The 24,426-nt window shown below is 39.4% G+C and overlaps 1 protein-coding gene across 8 annotated transcripts in view; it reads left to right on the forward strand.

The window, feature by feature from the left end:
- Nucleotides 1-24,426, forward strand: part of LOC111263500 (scavenger receptor class B member 1) — a 58,658-nt gene that overhangs the window by 22,784 nt on the left and 11,448 nt on the right. For 2 of the 8 annotated variants that reach the window (XM_022838613.2, XM_022838617.2), the window contains exon 2: nt 24,211-24,277. In XM_022838613.2, coding sequence (XP_022694348.1) covers nt 24,211-24,277 — 67 coding nt within the window. Of the gene's footprint in view, nt 1-8,152; nt 8,321-21,449; nt 21,589-24,210; nt 24,278-24,426 lie in introns of those variants that run through there. The other 6 variants (XM_022838614.2, XM_022838619.2, XM_022838615.2 and 3 more) reach the window with 5 other exon arrangements.

The following is a 24,426-nucleotide window of genomic DNA, read 5'->3' on the forward strand; positions in this document are numbered from 1 at the left end:
CTTATACTCAGTTATGTGATATATGATTAGATTTTGTAGAGTAGAAACTTCTTACAATCTGATTCGGGGAACGATGCTAATTTTTATTTCCCAAGAAAGGAAAGTTAGTGTTCCCTATTTAGGCTGTTTCGGCCACTCCGTCTCTTTATTGGTATCGATGTTTTAATCAATGCATTCGTTAAATAGCTGGACTCGATAGAGGCGTATTTATTAAATGTAACTTTCTGAGAAAGTACGACATGTTTACATAAAATCATACTTACGGGTCCTTCGCTAGACGCAATATTAATAATAGACGATGAAAATACGCGGATAGCGAACTTCTCAGACGTTCGTCACTTGGGGTCTTCTGTTCTTCGAACTTTGAATTCACTTATCTATTAGGAAATCTCACCTAGTAGATTTATCCTGTTACCCCATAGAGGTTTAATTAAAACTATCAGCCGTTAAACAATTGATTGGATCTTTTATAAACTGAGTCATACCAAAAACAATTAAATCATTTGTTGACATTGAACTATATTATTAGCAAATTTATGCGATTTCCCCCTTAAATCTCTAAAAAAATGCCACGAGTATTTTAGTACAAAAGCATGATTTCAATGTTCCATGCACCAGGAGTTGTATTCCTGGAAATACTTCTCACTCAACGCCCCATAATGGCAAAACGAAATCAATCGTTCAACAAGATTGTTCAGTTAGCGTTTCTGTAATAGCTCGAAAGTTGGGTGTATTAAATACACCCTCAAGAATAATTGCCCTCGATAGAAAAAGCCCACAAACTTCTGAGATGGGTTTCTTATTTGTCGATCGATAACAAAGGAAAATTCGTGCTTTTATCGACAGTCAGCTCTTCACTATCGCAGAGTCAATCTTTCGAACCCGATTGCCACAGTTAGTAAGAAGTGGACTGAGTGTGGCAATTGAACGGGATAGCATTATCGTGTCGCAAAAGGCCAACCTACTTCTGTGCATTTGGAACGAAAAAGCAACAAAAACACGTCCATTGTGCGTTGGGTGGACCATCAAAGGACTATGTACGATAGACGTTCAAAACGTGGCGAGTACGTCACGGTTAAATTTACTCTACGTAGCTGGAAATAGCCAGTAGCTGGTCTGTATGAAAAGAAACTCAGTCCTCTAAAAAGGACAGGGTTACTTTTGAGTAAAACTATTGTTATTGAATTCTCAATGGTGACGCAGTCCACATCTTTATTCTTTTAATCTTCAGTATGAGCGCAGTAGTACTCATTGTTTTCCTGACCGATGGCGGACTAGACGGTGACTAGAGATTTTGTGCCATATCTATATATTCCTTTACGAGATCAAATTCTCAAGAATCAATTGCGTGACAGAAAAAGTTCGGTATCAACATTTTCGTATCAAGTTATAACTTAGCCTTTTGCCATAATATTCCACTGGATTTGTAGTCGAAAGTTCAAAATATCGTTCAACGAACGTTTCTAAGAAGCTCCCTGATGGCTAGAAATTGATACAACAATTGCTTGCTGAACGTGAACGTGGTGCTTTAGTAGATGAACGCTTCTTTACCGCGCAAACATAATACAATAACAACATCACACCTAGATTGTCTGGCTGATGCCCTTCGTGTAATGATGTAAGGGCTTTGTGAGCGATTTTGTGCAATTTGCGGGGCAGCTTTTCTCGCGCCGAGATTATTGGATATTATGATATCTACCATTATATTTCAAGAGGCCCCGAAAAACGGACGGAGCGCTTCTGTAGGCCCTTAGAAATCCCTTACAAACAAGTGACCAGATTGGTTCCTGAAAACGAAGCGGTCACATGATTAAAAAATAATTTTCAAAACAACTGGCACCTAGATCTATTAACTGCAAAACTGCTACCAATATTACGATAGACCATAAAAAAAAAAAACAGCTTCGCGTTTACCAAAAATAGCTAGATTAATTGAAGCGACGCCGCTTGCCAGGCCCGCGTACAGTTTCATACTGATATCCTGGAACTCGCGCTATAAGCTGACATTATTTATATTATGAATTGAATTACTGATGTATGCAATAGAGCCCCGTACCGCTTAGTCGTATTCGCTCATAATGTATTTGACGCTAACCTTGAGTTCTGTGCGATTACCGCGCCGTATCAATAGCGCGCTATTAATAGACATCATATATAGAGACAAGTTAGTCTCTAGCACGAAGCTGTTATGCCAAAACAGTTATCTAGCGAGATGTAAAGTAAACGTCTACTCCAGTGAGTTGGCAGGCCACGAAGGCGAAAAATATCCTATTCGGCCACAAACCAGCGAAAACGTATCTGTATGTTGTTTATTAACGGCGGCCAGTTCTTCAGCTATGGTATTAATATTCCAGCAGTTCTTCAAAAATTTCGAATGTCTACTGGCCCAGAAACATTTCATGCCAAATAGCTCACTATACCGTCAAGAAATTTTGTGCACAGCTGTTAAGAAGGTATATGAGAATAACCCTTTGATCAACATACCTGAAGAAACAACAATTACATATATGGGGTCCATTTCTACTAGGGGGAACGCTAGAGGGTTACGAGGCTAGGTTTAGCGCATATAGTAAGTACTCGTGAATATAAGTAGGTAATAACGTTCCTTGAATGAATACGGGCCACCTCCTAACCTATATTCCCTAAACCTCATTACATCATTGACTCTATTTCTCGGGGCACTGTATTTAACACTAACCGCCATAGGTAAACAAGGATAAAACAAATGTATAATCGCAGATCTTTTTGCCTAACTATTAAATCGTATATTACGATCTATTATATATTGAGCTTTTCAACTTGAAATTTTAGCCAAAGTCACACAGTCATAATACAAAGCCGGCCTTTTCTGTTATCTCGTGTCCTTTAGTTAAGCCATTGAACAAGCAATACGAAAGGCACGAATATCGAACAAATCTTAAGCGAAAGTCGCCTAGCCATTTCGCTGTATTCAGCTGTCGATGGCTAAGCTAACTGTACCAGTTTATAAACGGCGTAAAAACGATGATGGTATCAAAGGTGTGAACGAAGACCTGTTCTTGCATTGCCTTGATGAAACTACCAGTAGTTATTAGCAGTCAGCAAAAAAAAACTTGTTGTTTTTGCCGCTGGCATCTGACCAGAACTTTCATTTTCGCCAAGGACCAAAGAAATTTATTTGCATCGAAAAAGTTCGTAGACAACTATTGTACACTAGTTTTAGTAGTTCCCCAGATGTGCGGTACAACTCGTTTATACGGGGGCTTTACTTTCCTCTATCAACCGTTGCCCTGGTCGAGATTTTCGCAGACTGTAGAGTGTCACAGCAAACTGTTGTCGTCGCGACTACTGCCATCACTGTGATAGGTTAAATTGTCTCTAGAGAGCTTTTACTCGAAGTACTGCCGATGGCAACGCTCCTGATGGGGCCAGTGTCGGCCCCGACGATGACGATGATGATGATCTGAGCGATATGACTGCAGAAAAGGAAGACTGGAATAAGAAAGGATAATGACTGCTATTAAGAAATGATTGATCGATCGATCGCTGGGCCACCCAAATGATTATATAGATAGAGAGTACTTGCATTTGTGGGTCAAGTTTGTAAAGGTATACAGTTAATGAGCGAATACGTAGTGACGGCTATTTGTTCAGCATATACAATGAATAGTAACAGATCACACGGAGTATGCGAAGTTCAGGACAACTAACTTTCAATCATGCGTTGGGTGCTTACGAGCTGCGAGAAATTCGCGGGCAACTCTGCCAATTTGGGAAATAAAAACAATAACAATGCATAAGATCCTGACGAGACAAGATATGGGCCCTACACCGTGGTCGTAACTGTAAGTATTTCATAAATATCCAGCTGACGTCTGTTGAGTATAGAAGCGCGAACATTTGTTAAGATGACTATTGCCAATAGCAAACGTTCCCTACGAAGCTTTGTTCTTCGTGTTTATCACGCTCATTGTCCTCTATAGAGACGATCGGTCAGTAAGAAAAATCGATACACGAATCTTCATATCGCTGTGTTTTTTTATCTTCTCCCATATCCGAATAGGTATACATACGTACATATACATCAATATGTGACGCAATCAAGTGCTAGACGAATTGCCAACTCAACGTATCGTTCAGCGTCTCCTAGTACTTCTTTTTCGTGGCAATAGATTTATGTATCCATATGTCTTTCCCGCCCATCCGTGGTTAGAGGATACAGCATAAGTGGCTGTTCAGCATAAATCTTTGACAAACAGAGAGGATTGAGAGCTTATTTTATTGGCAAATAGACTCGTGCAGCGATATCGACCGGTTTTTTCCACCGAATGATTACGTAATTTATTTAAAATTCTATACAATCATGGAAATTCTAACCAGAAACGTGTATAGAACGGAAAAGAACGTGCACTTTTCAAAACACACACACACAAACAATGAGGCTTAATTCGAATATGGTTAAGGATCGTCCCTCTTTTCACAACATACGTTAGTTTCAAGGGGTCAACGGATTTCTGTGCATAATTAACCGATCACTGATTTCGGCAGAGAATTACGAGCAATGACGGAACATGGGATCACTTGCGAGAAAATTGCTGAAAATTTTTTTTTCGCTTCGAAGAGACTTATTTGTTATACCGTAATTTTATTCGGGTCGTAATTCGTTACGACGTTTACTCATCAGTTTTCTTGGCTGGTAATTCAATCTACCTACCGGCACTGGCTTAGCTATGACTGGAGGATTTTTTTTTTCTCCTGTTTCCTGTTCCATTTTATATATAGTTTCAATACAATATTATAGATTTTTTTTGTTTGCAAGAATTAAATAGAACCAAACTTCCATTTGTCAAAGCCCGTTCTCTCATAGACCACCACTTACCCGACACGGTTTTTCTCGTAACTGCCCAATGGTATCACGGTTATAGTGAAAAGTGAATTTTCTTCTTGTGAAGCTATCCTATGTCGTTGTCCCTCAACGGAATACGAATTGTTTAAGCAATATTCTTCTATTTACTTATGTTTTAACATAAGATAATAGAGACGCAGGAACCGCCGTTAAAACCGCAACATAATTACGATGGATTAAATAGGTAAGTAATAAGAAGCTCTTTCCGTTCCCTATAAAAAGTTGATCTTTTTTTTTTTTGCAATCCTAGATTGATTTTGAGTTCTCGATCGCGTAGTTTGTAGCTCTGTGTGTATCCTGTTCTGTGTTTTTGCGAGGAGGAGAAATGCGGTCCAAGAGGCAGCGATTTAAGTAGTATTTGCCAGTTCACCTATTACGTTTATGCTTTACCTGATATGTTGCTCTAAGTTATCCTCGTAGGAACAATTAGTATTATGCATTATAGGAAACAATGCTTCCTCGGTAATGAAACATAACTAATTAGCTTAGTAAAGGAGCATTTCAGGACTGAATATGATAGGGGAAGGGAAACAAACTTACGCTGTTTTGCATGAAACCACTTCACCTGTAACTGCCATGAGCACCTAAGGTCAGTGACGGAAAATGATGATCCTTCGTTTATCCCGCACAAAGAGGAACGAGGGGAAAAATGGGTTGAATTTGTTTTCTAGTCGATACGTATGCTTCATGTACATATGTGGCGGAACGCATAACATAATATAATGACGAATTGGGCTGTTATATTGATGCAGTATGATAACAACATGGTACTTAAGTGACTTCTGCGAATGCTGGTAACGATTACTTTCTGATAGCAGAACTAACCGACATCTATTGTACAAATAAGGCTTCCGCGGCGCTGCATTTCTCTACATTCAATTCCCGCCTGACATCACTGAGCCAATCGGTTAGTGATGTATTCCCAAATAAGTTTCTGCAACAACAATTCTGGTATACTGTATACCAATCTCACCGCAAGGCGAGCTTTCGTTGCTGTTATAGTTCTGCAAGATTAGCTCGGAGATCTTCGTACTCGGAACACACATAGAGGAAAAAGAAATTTGCAAGGGGGATGCTGTGTAGGCTAGTGCCTGCTAACCAAATCAAATACGCCGAATTTCACCGAGCAATACGTCGAGTTGAATTGTGGGGGTATTAGGAGATGTTCGAGTGAAAATTCCCCCATTGCAGTTGGAACGTTGAGGACGGCGACTAGGAGAAACTAAGAAGACGAGTTTATCTCTTTAAATCCGAATCCATCGGAATTTCCTGCAACACCTAAAGTTCAGTCCGATTAGAATCGTCGTTGATCAAGCGGACCACCGCGACAACTGCAACAAAATGTTTCACTTCTAGCCTGAAAACTTAGTAATATTGTGCGTGTGTATTTGTGTGACTACAATATCTCCAAGCGGATCTCGTCGTAATTAACCGATATTGCTGGGTTGTTCGGCCTAACCCGCTTGCGCGTAAGTTCGATCTCGATAAGTTCCACTTCTCTCGTCGTGCGACCAATGTCAAAGTCGTCATTGATCGTTTAACTACTTGGTACTGTATCAGAACGCGCTATTTTGCTACGACCAAGTAAGTCTGTTCTGAATACTCTGTCAGCAGATACGTATTCGTGACCATCAGTGGGGTCTACGTCAGCGCCAATACTGGTGACGTCAGCGTCAATTTTCCTCTCGCTCTCGCCTTTCATTCGGAGTGGGGTAGAGCATTGCAACAAACAATATTTATTTGCTGCCACCATCAGCGTCACCGCGGCTCATACTCACGCGAGATGGTGGCGCACCGTACGATCTGCTTTCGTAGTAACGGCGACGACTGATCTTTATTGCTTATTACTGCGAGTTTGGTCTCAGTTCAAATAGGCCGCCCTTACTGCTGCCGCTGCTACTGCAACTTATATTTACTACATTATCGAACAGCCACCAAAGTAGCCGCTGTAGCTGCTCCTGACTGACGCTGGCTGCAGTTAATCGTGCTGCAAGTTTCTGTTCTCTTCTATTCACCGTCCACCGTTCGATGCCTGACATTCATCCATTTATGCCTGAGTGAGCGGCAACGCTTGGCTTTTAACTCTCGATGGGCAGCTGACGACGAATTTTCCAGCTACGGACGAATTGACGCGCGGATTTATACGAGACAGACGGGCAATCGTTTGGACAGTTTGTCTGCGGAAATTGGTAATGGTGATGGCCATGTTTGCTGTCCAGGGATCAGCACGCGCGCCGAGAGACTCATGAGAGAATATTTCCTCTTTAACAACGTCTAATGCAGTTGCTGCTGGCTGTTGCAGCCGTTTGTGCCGCAACCCCTTCTAGCCTACTGCGGGTGCTTGTAGTCGCACTACTACAACGACGAATTACAAGAGAACGACTTGGTCAGTATCCGGTCCGTCCGCGCCTGTTGATACCTTTCGTTCTTCGGGATCCTGCTGTAAGGGTTACTCCGATCACTACAGCGAAGCAAATGCGGCAGGCTGTTTTGCTGCCATTACTGCAGCAGTGGGGTATTGGTCTGGCCATAACGAGCTCCGTTCTGGCAGCTCCGTTCTCGTCGGCGAGGCTGAACGTTCCGCCGTCTAAAGCGAACGTTAAAACTCTCGAAAGATCAGACGATGCAGAAGGCCGTTGAGTCGATCTTGGCGAAGTACTAGCGGTGATGATTCTGGCGCGGCCGCCGCCGCCGCCGCCGCCGCCGCCGCTGCTGCGGTCGCTGCCGCAATCTCATAGAAACGTTGGGTTAGGTATTAGCAACAGCACTGGGATCGGACGATCATCATTACGAGAGAGTTGATCGGAAGCCTGCTGCTCACAGCGGCCGACGTTCTTCGTCTGAGAGAGAGGCCAAAAAGGCATGAACCAACGAGCGATCGACTGATGCAGCAGCTAAACAGACACAATCGTGGGTTGGCGACGGCCTGTGGAGGATCGGCCAATCGGCTAAACTAGTGAACGAGCAACGATTAATTCTCGATCGCGATCTTCTGTTTCCAGCCTCGAATCTACCTGCGAGGTTGAATAGGCCTTATGCAAAAAGAATGGTTACTGTTACTAAGGGCGACACTAGCGGCAATCTAATGGTGCAATTACGCAGTGTTTTTAGTCGCTGCTGAAGAGGACGGGCAGCTTTGCTGACGATAACGATACAAAATAACTTGATAGCCTTATTGTAACTAACGTGTAACTTCACTAACTAAACGTACGAAACCGGCGTTGAAATCCTAATATTTTGTGTCAATGTGCCATTCCGTGTGTATAGTATTGTAGCGTACCATACCGTGTATTGCTGTGCTGTATTTGTGCTTCACCTCTGTACTTTACTTTACCTCAGAAGATTCTTGTTGTCCCTATTGTGACGTTGCAATTACGATCATCGGAGTGAGAACGAATATTCTGAATCGTACGTGATATAATGAAACTAATCAGAGTGAGTTATATTCTAAAATGTTCCACAATTTTTTTGTAGATCCAGCAAAGGTAGTTCGTTTTATAAAACTAGTTCAAATCATTGGTGTTCTTGAAAGCGATTTGTGTTTATTTTTATATATTTAAACATATTTCCACAAATACATATTTAAACATAATCCAGGTTGTTCAGTGTTTTTTTTTTTTTTTATTCGTTCCAAAAGTACTGAAGTCATTTAGTCCATATTTAGCTTTTTTGGACACTTATATTAACACTCTGTAACGCCTGCTTAACTGAAGAACACGGGTGTGGGGACGGATGAGTTCTTGAGGAATGTGCTTCTTTCTTCTATCCATGCAGGGTATTCTTCTATCGCGACATTTTGTTATCAGCGATTGATAAGGCTGCTAAGCATTTGACCAGATACATTGGTAAAAAAAAAATCGTAGATTTTCTTCCCTTTTCATTTATCAAAATGTTTTTTTGACTCCTTTTTTTTTTTTCATTTCTCAAAATTTATTCATACACAAAAAAGGTCAATCCTGTCCGGACTGATACTTTTTAAATCTATATACCTTATTGCTTATAATACGTCTTTGCCGCTGACAGAAAAACAACAGCACACAGAAAAATGCCTATCCTTTTTAGCCAATGTATTCCGGGCCATATTGGTGTGATGACTTTTACCAGATTTATACACTGGCCATTACGAATTTTCTTACAGGCGATATTATGTAATATCGCCTGTAAGAAAACATTAATAGTACTACCAATAGGTAGGGAAATTATGATTATTATCATAGTTACGCTGTTTGCGAGACAGCCGATGCGCTCAAGCTATGAACGAAAGTTAGTTCATCCGCGCCGTCAAAGTTCATCATACATAAGGTCTATCATACCGTTTGCTACGAAATAAAACGAAAACCTCTATTGTCCTTATGGCTGTGGGCCTATATGATCTAGCCGTTCATTTGCTTGTTGATTCGTATAGGGAAAGATTACAACTTTAGCAAGATCAACGTTCAGATACTGGGACAGTAATCTTTTCATGGTTCCTATATACCTTAAATATGTATGCAGATATGTATTGCTAGGAAACGCGACATCTAACACTAAAAACAACTCGTCGTAATGTTTCGTGACCGTTTTTTGATCCTGTGACGGTTTGTGTCGTTTCGATAAGCATCATAGTTGTCTGTAAGATTGAAGATGAAATAATGCCTGCAATGAATAATGGAACAAATGAATTTGTGTTGATATAGAGAATCGAGAATATAGAACCTTAAATTAATCATGTTTCTATCCCCTTTTTTTTTTTTGGTCTAATGACAGTCATGCATAAAGCGTATAAGCCAAGCTAATAGAGCTTGACATGAGTGAGACACGCTCTTCTACACGCGATAACCTAACGATCCACGTACCGATTCATCGATGCCATGTAGCAGTTTTTTTTTGCTACCGTAGAACGTGACGGATAACGGTGCAACGAGAGAGTTTAGAGTGAAAAATCGAAGACTCTATTCACGGTAATAATCGTATGTTAACGGTTGACAAAAAGCGGGTACGGCTTTCAAAGGTTGAAGTACATATTCCCTCTACACTCATAGCACTACCTAGAATGCTGTCCTTTCGATAACGCATTCTCTTACATCCCCAACGGCGATCGCCGACCTCACGAACTTCGATACGTACGCTTACCCGCTAGTTAGCAATCTATAAATTCAGAATCGCTCCTTTTGGGCATATAACAACCAACTGTAAAATTATTTATCTGTTAGAAAAACACTGTCATTTAATAGACCTGACCTTGTGTTGTCAATCGACCTTGGCACGCCATGTTTACCTCGATTCATGTGACACTTGCGATATTGAACTGTTGTAGCCTCTTTGCAACCTTCTTATAATCATCTACATTGTAGAAAAAAAGAACAAAATCTAATTTAAGAATAACATTGTTAAGTTATTATTATTATTATTTTATAAATATTAATTTATGGCCTGCTTATAATTCGTAGTTGAATTTTTTTGAGAGCCCGTTTTTGAAACAGCCTAGTATTTGAGACATGGATTGGGTTGTGATGAAATGATGGTCGTGTACAATGTAAAGCAAATTTGAAATGTATCTATGAAATGTTAGTGAAAATGTATATATGACAAGCCAACATGGCCGAGTTCTAATTAAATGAAAGGATATATTTTACGCATGAGCACGAATTCACTAGAGATTTGGTGTTTCAGTGTTAATTTTTTTTGTTAATCGACTCCTCTCTCTCTTCGCTCCAAAAAGCCAAGAGCTATAAACAATGTTTATCCGACAAAGTACGTTCGTCAATTTCCAACCCCGTGCACGTACGTTAGCCTGTACGTTTGACTACGTTTGAGTATGGACCATTGAACAAGTGTACCGTTCACCCTGCTTTTTTTTGTTCTAATTTATTGATGATTTTAGTTACTTTTTTTTTAGAGATTTGTAATAAAAATAATATCTCTTGTTCTAGTTCAGGCGCCCTTTGCGTATATTGACTATTAAAATTTGTATGAATACTAGAAAATTCAGTTGACATTGCTAAGAGCCTTCTATTTACTCCCTTTCATTCTATTGATAATATCGCTCATCAAATATCAAAATATTGATAATATTATGTGGGGTGTATAGATATCTCTATTCAATGAAACACTTAGATTTTGCCATTTGTAGTGCGCAAATGAAATAAGGCAACTTACCTTGTTTTTTCGAAAAAAAAAAAATAATTACGATAATTTAAATTGAAAAAAGTAATATGACGGCAAAAAATGTAAATACTTAAAAAAATGGCTTTCTTATATTCGTATAGTAAGATTACTTAGAATAGGTGGCAAAAAAATGCCGTTCTCTCGTACGTGGCACCTCGTCGAGTTTAACGTACATACGCAAGTCAGAAAACAAAGAGCGTAGGCCATGTTGTAAGTTTCACCCATAATAATTTATTTCACTAACCACGCAAACTTTTCATTATTAGTTTTCCTCAACGAATTATTCGGATCGTTGTTTTGTTCAGACAAAATGATGCGTGAAGTGATCCATCGTTGAAGGTCATGATCATTAAGTATCCTTCTTCGATTCGCTCTAACCATGATCAAGATGTTAATGAGTTTCCACTCCTTATTTATCTCTACGATTTCGCGCACTCGAGGATATTGCCATTTGTCACTCTATTACTTATCATTGTATTGCTAATAAAATACAAAATTAAGTTTGCTACTCTTACCAAAAGAAGCACCTACGTGTAGTTTTTACACGAAAATATATAAAGTTATAACTGATGGGCTCACCTAATCCAGTATACTGCGAGCTCGCTCTCTTATCTACGTTTTACACGTTTTTCCATACCATTTTCTGCAAGTACTTACGCAAGGTAAACGTTTGCGGACTGAATATGCTTATGCTTTACACCCTGGGTACAGTCTAATTATCTGTCTCTACTGAAATACCTCGGCAGCGATATTTATTATATTTCAACCGAACAGTTTCGTTGGCAACCTATTCTATTATATTGGGCTACTCCCGTATCTACCCTTTGTTTTATTTCTCGCGTGTACTCTGTGCCGTCACGCCGCTAAAATAAGCTCAGTTAACGTAAATGACCACGGAAAGAAATGAACGCGTATCGGAGATAAGATCGACTTACGAACGAGCAAATGTTCAGTCGGGGCAAATCCCACTAAGCAGAAACCGAGTGAATAGACCATTATCTTAGTCGGATCAGATCTACGAGTACATACGAATTCCTTAGAAAATAATAAATAGATTGTTCTAGGAACATTTTGCATTAAAACATTTATGGCAAGCGAGGCAGGGAAAAAAGAATGAATATATGATCTTTGATTTTTCTGGCTGAAACCAATTTCTACGCAACTATAAGTTGCGGGCGGATAATTTGAGAGTGGAAAAGAAAAACATTGGAAACATGTAGCTAGTTATTTGCAGCATATTTTATAAAAACCTTGTCGATGTGGCAACGGCGATCGTTGAAGCACAAAGTATCCCATACACACACGAGTAGAAATACCCAAATTTTACTATCCAGATAATGACTATAACGGATCTTACATAATGGCCATTGGATTAAGTGACAAGTAGGTAATGTTTAGCAACGTGTTCACAGACGTACTGAAAGTAAACAGCAAACGACAATGGTCCTATTCGACCATTTTGCGGGCATGAGCCCTCCTAGAGGAATAACAATAACAACTAGTTCCAATGTTGTTAAGTAATATTTTACTTTTTAGGACGCAAGGTGCCCGAAGGCTACGGACAGACCAATTGATGTTTCATATAAAAATCCCAGGCCGCAAAAACAAGACGTTCGTACATTGTTATGTGGTAGACTGTTGCATGCAATTATGAACGTTTTTTTTTTTTAACCCGGACCAACTAATAAAGTTAAGAAGCATAGCATTTCATTTGTTAGGCCGCTGCTAGTAAATTATATCGATTACGCCTGTCTAAACTCAGCCTTCTATTGAGCTGCACAGCTTTGTTGCCCAGGAGTACCTTCATTATACGTAACAATAATATAAATCGATATTGTGCAAAGTCAACATATGGAACTTGTTGGAATAACATGGATAGACTTCTCATTTTATTTGTAAAAGTTTTTTGCAAGTTCTACATGGGTATACTTGGCTGGCCGTAAAAACGAACCGCTATTTACGTGGTCTAAAAATTCATATTAGAAAATATTTGTTTCTAGTCATGATTGTTATAGATTTTAGATACGCGCTTAAAAGAAAAACACGTGTTCCATTAGCAAAGACAATTAACGTATTGTTGATATTGCGTACGGAATCCAGATTTAATGGGTGAGAGTCCCACAGTATTGGGCGAGAGAACCTTGGCAGTTAAGTTGGATTTATATAATACATTAGTTTCTTTAAATAAAAAAAATATGGCGTACGATTTATAAATTGGTGTTGTTCAATTATTCGCTAACGGAAAAATCCTATGACGACAGCCGACACCGTTTCAAGTAACTCAGTCATCGGGACATACAATACATACATAGCATTGAACCCCCAGAGTAGTAAGTGGTCACGTTACATCTTCATTACCTTAATGGGCATTTATTTATTGGGTTTTTGAGTTACAATTTTTTCAATTTATATATATATATATATATGTTTCTATATATGTATATAGGAACAGAATTCTTCCAGTAGTGTGAAAAGATGAACGACGTGAAATCACTCTAATTGATGACAGTTACCATTTAACTACATGATGTAGCTGTCTTCATTGTAATTAATATTAATAGTTTTTTAGTTGAATACATTTCTTCCCTAACAAAATTTTTCCCTAACAAAAATTTACGCTGCTTATTAATCTAGGAGATGAATCTTGGTATGAAACCCTTCTAAAGGTTCTTTTTTTAGATGATGTTGATGTCCCAAAACAAAAAAAAAAACTATTTTGTTTAAACCGATTACTAATAAATGTATGTATGTATGTATATATATATATAAGATTACTAATAAATATATATAAGAAAATTATAAATATTGAAGTTGATTTGGTCTAATATGATATAAATCACTGTACGTTGCCATTCCTGATATTGGCTATACAGAATAACTTACTACGAAAAATATTTTTGATACGGAGAGAGCTAAGTCATATCTCCATTGATTGAATAATAAATCTTTAGAAAATCCTGAGAAGGAGAGAGGGAAAATACTCGGGGAAACCTATACGTTTTCATGCGTGGTTTACTAGAATTTTGAACAAACGCTTATGGAATCGGCTCCGTTTCGGATGTCCAGGTCAAACGCTTACTAACCTAGAAAAATATAATCAAAGTCCAGAATAATGACAACAGGCTATGCATTCAAAAGTAACTAAAAAATATAAGAAGGAAGTTATAAACTGAACAAGCGAGCGTCCTACCACTGATATAACGAACCTATTTGAGCTTATGTGTCTAGAATATAGATTGGGTTTGCTCGTTTTTCGAGTTAGTGCTTGTTTCCTTTACTGTGTATTGCTATCCCCGACGAAAGCGAAGAAATTTCGGTTGAAAATTTCGTTGAAAAACTTCGGGCCACATGTTGCCTCCGCGTACGCATGCTATAAAACCCACTCCCGCATTTGCAGATCTCGCAGAGACGAACACGTGAGAAGCAGAAATTGCTTTGCGCACCGAAGAATGAGTAACTGAATAATAAATAATTAAACAAACTAAATATTATCTGTATGTGACCGGACATATCTCATAAAGGAGTTTTGTTGAAAATTATATATATATAAAATTGTTGTATGTAATCGTAATACAATCTCAATACTGATTCAAGCAAGCCCTACATTGCTTGTAGCGATGATAGAGTTGACTATATATAAATAAAAAAAATGTAACACAAAATCAATATATACAAAAAAAAATAGTGTCTACTATGTAAAAATGGTTACCGTATAAGATAAACTAGTGACGACGCATAAATATTGTCAAAACGGGACTTCGCAATATAGCAATAGCAATGAAAATGCTTGGGAATAAATATATGATTTATTATATTCGATTGCTACCGCCGTAGGATTAGGCCGCGCTACCTACGTATGTGTCCCAACGAACAGTCGAGGGTAGCCCGAACTTCGGGCCAATTCGTCTCCCCACAAGTCGTTCCACTCGACTGGTGACATGACATTCGTTAATCTCTAGCGTGCACGGCTGACCTTTCTCTGCAACCAATGGCCTTTGTTATGGCAGGTGACGAACACACGGCCACCTCGGTAACCCTCACACCGAGTAACTACTATCTGATCTGGCCTGTGAATATATGCCGGGGATAATATGGAAGCGCCTTTGTATCCGCTGCACGGTTTTAAGAATGCTTACATACCCACCTGCCTTTCCAGAATCAAAGAGCCTAGGACCGCACGACACACAACAGCGCTGTCTTCCTTTAATCCGAAATAGAAGGACGTATCTTTTTTGGAACATCTGCTCCCGCGTCGACTCGCTTGTTTTCCTGACATCGGACACTTCAAACCCCAGAAAGGGTACCAGCAGTAGCTACGCATCCGAATCAGATATTTTGTTGCGTGCCGTGCTAGTGCATAGAATCTTGCTACTTTAGCGCTGCACTGCTTAACTTGAACACGACTCTGCACACTATAATAGGCACAGAAGCTTGACCTACAATGCACGTAGCCTGACTGAGGCGATGGGTCGGGTTCAATGAGAAATGTATTTGGTAGTCATGTGAAACCTAGGAATGAGCCGTGAAATCAGGCGCCAACGTTGCAGTAACATGATTCTGGAAGCCATCGCACTAGCGTGATGTTTTCACGTCTTCGATGAAAGTCGTGGACTCGAGCAGCGATCCGATGTGCTCCAACACAAACCGCTTACTTTAATTAGACGCGTATCGGCCCACCCATCGGGCCTAATTTCTCTACGTGCTTCCTGTGAAAACCGCTGCAGTAGACGAGCTTTGAACTCATCCCAGGTCGCCTTGCTGCTCACAGCAGCTTTGAACCAGTATCGAGCTGAACCTGGTAGAGATGTGCCCAACCGTGAACACTCGCTTTGCCTCCAAAATCCTAATCTGCTCAGGCCTCAAGTAGTCAAGAAATGATAGCTTCAGCAACAACGCAGCGCCCTTTACCTCCTTTGTTGAACGTTTCACCGCTATTTTTTTAAAGCTTGATTCGATCGGCCTTTTGGCAACTCAGTTCCTTCCCTTTTCGCTGGCACCGATTCTAGTGAAGATCCACTAGTACATACAACTGCGATTCATTTGTCATACAGCCTGTATAGAAACTGTGATGAAGATACATAGAATTTAATATATGACTGGTATGACGCGCCTTAGCAAAATTATTTATTACTTATAGAAGCATTTTCGCCTCTGCTCTTAGCCTCTACGTTTAAAATTACATATTTTTAAGGGGAAATAATATGAACTACATGAAAATGCCGTCCGATCCGATCCGATCCGGTCCGAACAATGATATTACAACAGTTAAGAGTATCGTTGAGGTAACAATTATACACACTTGTATAATCAATGCGTAACATTTTGATTTCAACGAACTAGTTAGTGCATGAAAAACTCGGTTCTGTATTGGCATCTAAATCCACGCTATAACCCAACGATCGTTCGAGGAACATCTAAAGAAAATGTACAGCTCTTTTGGGGCGGTCGAGGTTGATCTCTTCATTAAGAAAGAGTGTCTATCATTCCAGGAGTTCCAAAGATTCTCTAATGTAAAAAGATTAGGAGACCGTTCGGGCAACCGTGAGGTTTCCTTCGAATTTCACAAAAAGCTAGTCACAGACTGTTAAAGGATGCAGGACCATCTGTTTGCTAAAAAGCCAATCGAATGCGCTACTAGCGACAGCGCATATAATAATAGTAATATCATGCACTTCCGGTTTGCCGTTGCGTTGTTGCATCCGGTAAAGTCATTTCCTGTAAACGACTGAAAATTTTTTTTTATAAGCCAAAAGGGTACAATGAACGATTGGTTTCATCAAAAAAAAAAAAAAACCTATCGTGTGTTTTTGTGAGTCAGACTTCAGGTTACGGCATAAATTCGATCTCAATAGATGAGATGTATTATCTCGAAACTATTGCGTTTAGATTCGGGTTAACCTGAGCGTTGCTCATATTTATCTACTAAAATTTCAGCAAGTGGTTCCGTTACATTCATGATAAATTTGACCTATCGCCTGCGTGTTCACGTAACAGGCTCTAGCGACTAGCAAGCCTCATATGATTTTATTTAATGGAAACTCGAATATAAACCGGTTGGCAAAACGTGCTTGCTTTGTTACTGTTTTAATCCGATCTTATCTGCACGCCTGTACTAAAGGATGGTAGGTCACTGAGGGCGCTATCCACGAGCCACTACGACTATTTTGATCACACTGAACTTCTATATACCTCTGTTTATTTGTTAGAATCCACTGAAAAAAAATAGGGCTGTCCTATTCTGATGGAAATACATTCGATTATGCCATTTATTTATTTTAAGTTTTTATATATTTTATCAAGCTTTATTATGTACTTGTTGATGAATTGAACGGGCCTAGACTAGAAGAATTATTTCGATGCTTTTTGCGACGCCGGGCGGTTTAATTGATTTTGAAGATATGGAACGCCGTCCAGTGGTGAACACGCACATAAACACTCGTCAAATACAAACTTATATGCCTAAATCACTTAATTAAAACACTTTCTAAGAACTCTTCAGTGCCAATTAAATGTCCTCAGCTGTGAACTCGTACGAGATATCATCGACTTAAGAAAAATGCCGCTTTTAAAAAACGACCGAAAAATCGTTTCATACGTAATTACTCAGACACATACATTAGCCGCCTGAATGTTTTGATATATATCTTGTGTTTCAGGCAATTCTGCCCCTATGCGCCCAGATAATTTCATACTACAGAGTATAAACTTCTTCACAATTCGCTTAAAGTGCGAGCAAGCAAAACAAGCGAGTGAGGGCAGAACAAGGGCTCTTCCTTAAGCCTTATATCGAGCGCGAAACACAGATATATATGTTCTATCTAGTTAAATACGCTTACTGTATATAATTTAGAGTTGTGTCAAATTGACCGCTCCGCTTAAGACACTAAGTAGTAGTAATTATAATTTGACAATAGATATTCAGCTCGGGTACTGTCGTTCGGAGTTTTTAAACCTGTCTCAAACAATCTACGCATTGTAAAGTCTCAATCTGATTATCGCAAACAGTAGCATTTATATATATATATATATATATATATATATATACACATAAAAAGGGTATCCTTTGTGCAGAGCTGGGCTCGGCCCAGTTGTGTATAAACATATAATTCAATGGACAGTAGCCAAAGTAAGTATAGCTTCCATAAAAAAAAGATCCGCTGTCAAGCGACCAGGCTATAACGGAAACGATTCGCGGGTACCAGCAAGTATCCCTCTTTACACTTAATCAGTAGATCTCTACTGGCTGTCATGCTGGTGGGGAGGACGTGTCCTACAATGCATTAGCACAAGTTGAAACATATGTATGGTTTGAACATTTAAATTACACCGATTACGTTTACTATATAGATAATGTATTCCTCTAGCTGCTAATGACAGCAAAAAACGCTATACTAAGTGATCTAATCTAAAGCAGCCGCAAATCGTCCTCTTATCAGATAATCAGTTTTTTTTTTTTAATTTTAGTGTACACTAGCATTTTTCAGCGTATCCTGCTTATGAGCCCTATTCAACAGCCTTTCAAATGCTATTGTGAACGCAGCGATTAGAAATTAGCAAATGCACATACAGGGTCGAATCTATGAACAAACCCAAAGTTCCCTCCGAAATATTTCGCCCCATATATTGCCACATATAGACCTAATGAAGCCTACATCATACAATTATAATTGTGATGTACGGGTATGGAAACAAACTGGGTGTGCTAATACTAGACTGACCAGTTTCCCGTTATCTAAATAAAGTAATAATTCAATTTGTTTATTCTCACGTTACTGTTTCGATAGAAACTACACAATATAGATGCATGGTTGAGTTCGTACCTGTAGAGAGACGTTGCCACCACCATGGGCAATAATTTTGTTCGAAAGTCGCTTGTTTTTATATTAAATATTTCTACATTGACGCTGTATAGAACTGTGTGAAAACGCGTGTCTCAAGTAGAAATGTTCTTTTAAACTTAAGTTAAAATACTTATTAAGCCTATTCAATCAAGCAAAATGTTTGCCGGGGACAAAGCTGCTCTAGCACTATAGGATGTCAGGCTGAGATCTTCTAGCTTTTAAACCAGCGCTTGCACCGTTGGTTTGCTTACAGAACCTATGTAGAATTGCATAGCAGGGGGGTAAGAAAACTTACTAGTTAATTTTTATCCTTTTCAATCTATGGTTCGTTCATAATTTTAAATTCGACTAGTAGCAATACGTTTACCCTTATCGCCCGTATATAAGGTTGTGATCATGTTGATAAGGTTAGATCTGCGCGATTAACAACATCAAGCCAGCTGTGTTGACATTCATACCTTTCTTAGGTGTGCCCTTAAGGTACCCCTCAAGGGAACGACTCTTCTACTTTTTAAATCCCATTGGTAAATTCATCTAAATGAATCATGTAGTCGAGCTTTACTCGTGTCCCATTCCTACAGGGACCGTTCTTTCTTTTATAACTTCTCTCTATTGATATGCAATACGAACTAGGATTTATCACAAATCTTGTGGAGTAATTTATCTAACTGAACGTTATTAACTACGTAAATAAGATACAACTGCAATCACAATGACCACTTATCTATATGGCGTTTAAGTACCCGAAATTCTCTTGGATGCTTCCAGCTACATATATTTCATAGATTAAAATAGTATCGTATGGTATAAAACCGCAAATGCTGTATAATGTTTGGCAGTAAGATGCGTCATGAGAAGCTCATTTGTCTACAGCTTAAATTAAAACAAGCCAATATTATAGTTAGGAATTATATACACTACAGAATGCGTGGTCTGTTAGCTAGAGCCTGACATGAACCAGGATACTCTTGAGTATCCGGGTTCAGTTCTATGCTTAAAAAGTAGATTTTGGTAGTAGAACGTTAGGGGACAAGTTATTCGGGTAACTCTGGACTGTATTCGTACGTGGCTTGGCTGTCTAGCTAATGTTGTTACATTCTCGTTTTAATAACTTATACCTACTAAGATTTCGGCTTGCGGATTGCGGAGGCGCCTCTTTCTCTCAATCTTCAATTGCAAGCAGATGCGTAAAATTTCAATATCTTGTCCTGACCCCATATAATGCAAATTTAACTTTGCTATCTTCAAAATTAGCGGGAACTGTTCTTAACGTTTCGCATATTGTCGAAGCTATAAGGATCATTTGGTTGGCTCTAAAGATGCCTGACGCTGCTGCATCAGCAACTTTTAGAATTAAGTGGTTTTTTGTTGGATAAAAATTTGCTTCAAGCAAAAATCTCAGTAGCTCCTGATCGTGTTTGAAGTTATTTTAGAGTAGTCGTGGATTTTGCTATTAGCAACCTTATACTAAGAGGAGTGTCTACCAAAGCCTTTTGGAAAGGCTGGCGAGGTACAACTTTCTTCTCTTGTCAACTTACTGCCAGCCAGCCAGTCAGCCAGCCAGCCCGCTCAGCTTACCTATCTCTGTGGTCAGATGCCGCTGTGGTCTAACACAGTATGTGGTAACCTCAGCTTGTGAATGTGTGTTCGTGTTTATCTGGCTAGTTATCTCTGCTGCTTTCGAAAGGAGCCAGACTAAACGCCTGTTGTTGTTTATAACGTCGTCCGTGTGCTGAACATTCCTTTTACGGTTTTGCTCTTGCTCTTCTCCTTTCTCATACAAACACTTGTATATACACCGATATTCGATGATATGGTTCATTATAGCGGCGGTATTAGAGGCAACTTTGTGCGAGAAATCTCCATGATGGCTTGGCGTCGGCGCCAGCAGCAGTTCGTGGCAGTAGAGTTCGTGTTGGACGGCACAAGTATCTACTACGGTGACATTGACAGTTTGAGGTAGCGTTTCATCTTTACTAACTGGCTATCTAACGGGGACAGACTGTCGGTACAACTGACCACGGCTTCTTGTTGGACATCAACCAAGACCCGTGAAAGGCACGAGTATGTACGGATGAGGCAATCATCGCTATCAGCGTTACAGAACGACCGTCGGCGCCATTGACTGCAGGCAACTTGAATAGGCGGGGGCGCCATTACACGATTTTGCCCAAAGGCAGGGTGGTGACAACCAGCCTCGACGGCCATTGAACGGATCATTATCCAGAGGAGTGGGTGAGCGTGGGGACGGTGAATACGGTAGCGACAACGATTTCCTTCTCAAGGAATCTTTTCAACTTGGCAATAGATACGCTCGAAACGGTTAAAAACGGTCGCGCGAAGCAAAGCCAAAATAATCTTCATCACTTATTGAATTTCTTTAGTTGTCTCCTATATTTCTAGAGTTCGCTAATTTCAATGGCACAATTATATGAAATGATCGTAGTTGAATTAACCTGTTTCTTTCAATTCTATTGACTTCAAAGTAAAGTTTGCGTTAACAAATTCGCGCATCGGAGAAGACAGACAACAGTGACGTTTGACGACGTGCGATGGTATAGTCGCGCGAGCTATAGTCGGTGGCTTCGTGCAGAATATTGCGGATATTTTCCCTGTTTCTTTTTAACAACTCTTTCTTGTAACTGAGCAAAGGTACAACAAACTGAACAAAGGCTTGTGTTCGGCGCAAAATTTGACCGGGTATTATAGAGTAAAGTGAGTGGCAATCTAACGAAACCGAATATAGACAGGTACCTTTTATACGCATATTTCGCTAGCTAAGTTTAACCGGGCTAGTATAGATCTTCTTACTGTGTCTCAATGACCACCAATTACTTGAATAAAGTAGTGTAGGTGTTGATTTGTGACGAGCCGTGTTGGCTGAACCTTAGGACCCTTACAATAGGCTTTCGTTTAACGTAACGGCTAATTTGCATAGGAGCTAGCCAATGTACAGATGCGCAGTGTCTTAATGATGTATGTGCTTTCTCTGTGGCCAAGTATTTCTACTAGGTTGCCATTGTATACTTTACTAACTATGCATAATATAACTTGTTTGGGGTAAATAAGACACATACATACGAAGTAACTACAAGCCAGTTCCGATAATTGTCCAAAGTATCGTATAAAGTATAACTCAGATCGTGACGGCACAGTTTTTTACGTGACAGAAGAATTTCATATCTTTGATCATGATTCAAAAGTTATCAGGATCTTTCAAAGAAAGCGCACGCCAAGTGAATTGAAAAAAACCAGTGAGATTACCAGGCTCAGGCTTACTTTTTACAGGCACTTTTTTTTTGTTAATACGAATCGTTTGTAATGGGAAGAGGAAGAGCAAGTTCTAGAGCATCATGGGCTGAAAACTTAAATTAGAGTGCTTCGAAAATTCAGAATCATCATCATCATCGTAGACACTCTGTTTTAAAAGCATATTTGTATAGAAATATTTAATTTTTCTTTCCCCTTCCTCGTAGTGAATAGCTATTTGAAAGCTACGCGATAGCAGTATTTGGTTATATAACAGAAGACAACTTCGCTTCGAAAATACCCGCATTTGATCGATGCCCAAAAATTGTTGTTTACCTTGCTTCTTACTATTTACTGACTAACCTGGCTATTTTGAAATAACATATGCATTAAATTTTCCTAAGTAGAGATTACATCGGATATTTAAGTTGGCTTATTCACTATGTATCGTAGGTCCTTGCTTGTTTAGTACCTGGCACTACTCGTTCCAGGGCTTACTTCGGCACATGACATTTGGATAAACGTTTTAAGTGTTTGTTACTCGCGTTAAGGTGCGCTGTTTTAAACAGCCGGTGGCCCTATCGAAACGAACCGTGCCCGTATGCGCGGGAATATATCAAGCTTTTGTGTAAGCTCTCGAGGGAAAAGGGATCAGTTGATGTCACCTCCCACAAGTGCTTGCTGATCAGGAATCTTGTAGAGGGAATGTCCGCGGAGGCGGCCTCTAGGGCCATCGAAGGTACTGGGGGGTAAACGGGGATTGCTTCATTGTCAATGAACCGTGTGTTTGGCCCCAAAGTTCACCCCAGTTGACACCGTGTTCCCAAGTTCAGCAGGTAAATAGGTTACCGCTGCTCTCACGGGGCCAGGTGTATAGTGTTTACAATTAGCTGACCAGATTCGAAGTAACAACTTGGGTTTTATAATTATGTATGTAGTATGACGACAAGTTAGTTGTTAGTGTTAATTATCTAGTAATAACCTTAATACCATGATGCTCTATTTTACAAACTTTGAATCGCTATTGCCTGAACGTACAACTGATATTTTCATAAAGCAATTTTATACTCATTAACTCATTTAACACTCATTAAATAAGCCATCCTAAATCATCAAAATAAGGCATCAAATGAAATCTATGAATTATATATAGGGAAAAATGGAGTGTAAATACTGACACATTTTAACGGTGCGCACCGTTCCCAAAGGCCAAGTTGACCGGGGCCGGAACTTTGCGTGGCTGTCGTCATTTTGGTATAAATACAGCAAATTTTGATCTATGACCATGATTGTCCGCGTTTTGACCTAAGAGCACACTATGGCAATAAGGTCGACAACATTTTTTTTAAAGGCAACAGCACGTGCCATTTTGTTAACGACAACAACGACACGAGGTGCAACGAGCGCAAAAGTTTAGTCTAAAATGTTATGCACATTAGCATAGCATGATAGGCACGTGTAGGGGTTTCTATTAAACTGCATTGAACGCTGAGGCTACCTTGTTCTTCATTTTCTTTGTAAAATTAGGATCAGGCCGCATCCGGTTCCATAATCTCGAAACGCAACGGCCCATATAATTGCACCTCACCTTGGACTACATAAATTCCAGGGTGATAAAATACAATGAAATAATAACGTAACCTTCGAAATTCTACCTTAGAAATATCGCTTTGGCAAAATTTGGTCACCGAAAAAACCCGAATTGCGCTAAATCAAACGCACCCGTGCGCATTTAAAAAATTGAAAGTTTGATATTTTAAGATCAAAATGAATGAATGAATGAATAATCATTAAAAAAATAAATAACGTTGCCTTTCCAGATATTTATATAGCGCCAACTTCCTTTATATACATTCTCTCTATTTTTATATACATTTTCGTCGCAGCTTTAATAGAAAGGTGCTATAGTCTGATGCTTTTAGTATTCCTGTCTAACCCGTTTCTTACTACTTGGCGCGTACTGATGCCATTGTGTGTGAAAGATTCATTTTTTAAAGTAATATTTGTAATTTTATATTTTATATATATGCCGTTTCTAACGAGTAATCGTGCGTACCCTTCATTATTTTTTTGATTCTTTTGTTCAAGGGAAAACAGAAGTCAGCGCCTTTTTTGAACTTTCTGAGGATGGGTGTCAACGCCGGACGAGGTGCAGGTAAGTTAGAACAGAGTTTGGCTATTACGAAAGATACGTAACACGCAAGTGACATAACTATATCCTAATAGTCCTAAATCAAATTTTTCAGAGTTGTGTGGCTTTTAACTCTACGGACCTATTTGACTACTCTATATATAATATGTATG

The sequence above is a fragment of the Varroa jacobsoni genome, unplaced genomic scaffold (assembly GCF_002532875.2).
Source record: "Varroa jacobsoni isolate VJ856 unplaced genomic scaffold, vjacob_1.0 scaffold_771, whole genome shotgun sequence".
NCBI classification, from domain to species: domain Eukaryota; kingdom Metazoa; phylum Arthropoda; class Arachnida; order Mesostigmata; family Varroidae; genus Varroa; species Varroa jacobsoni.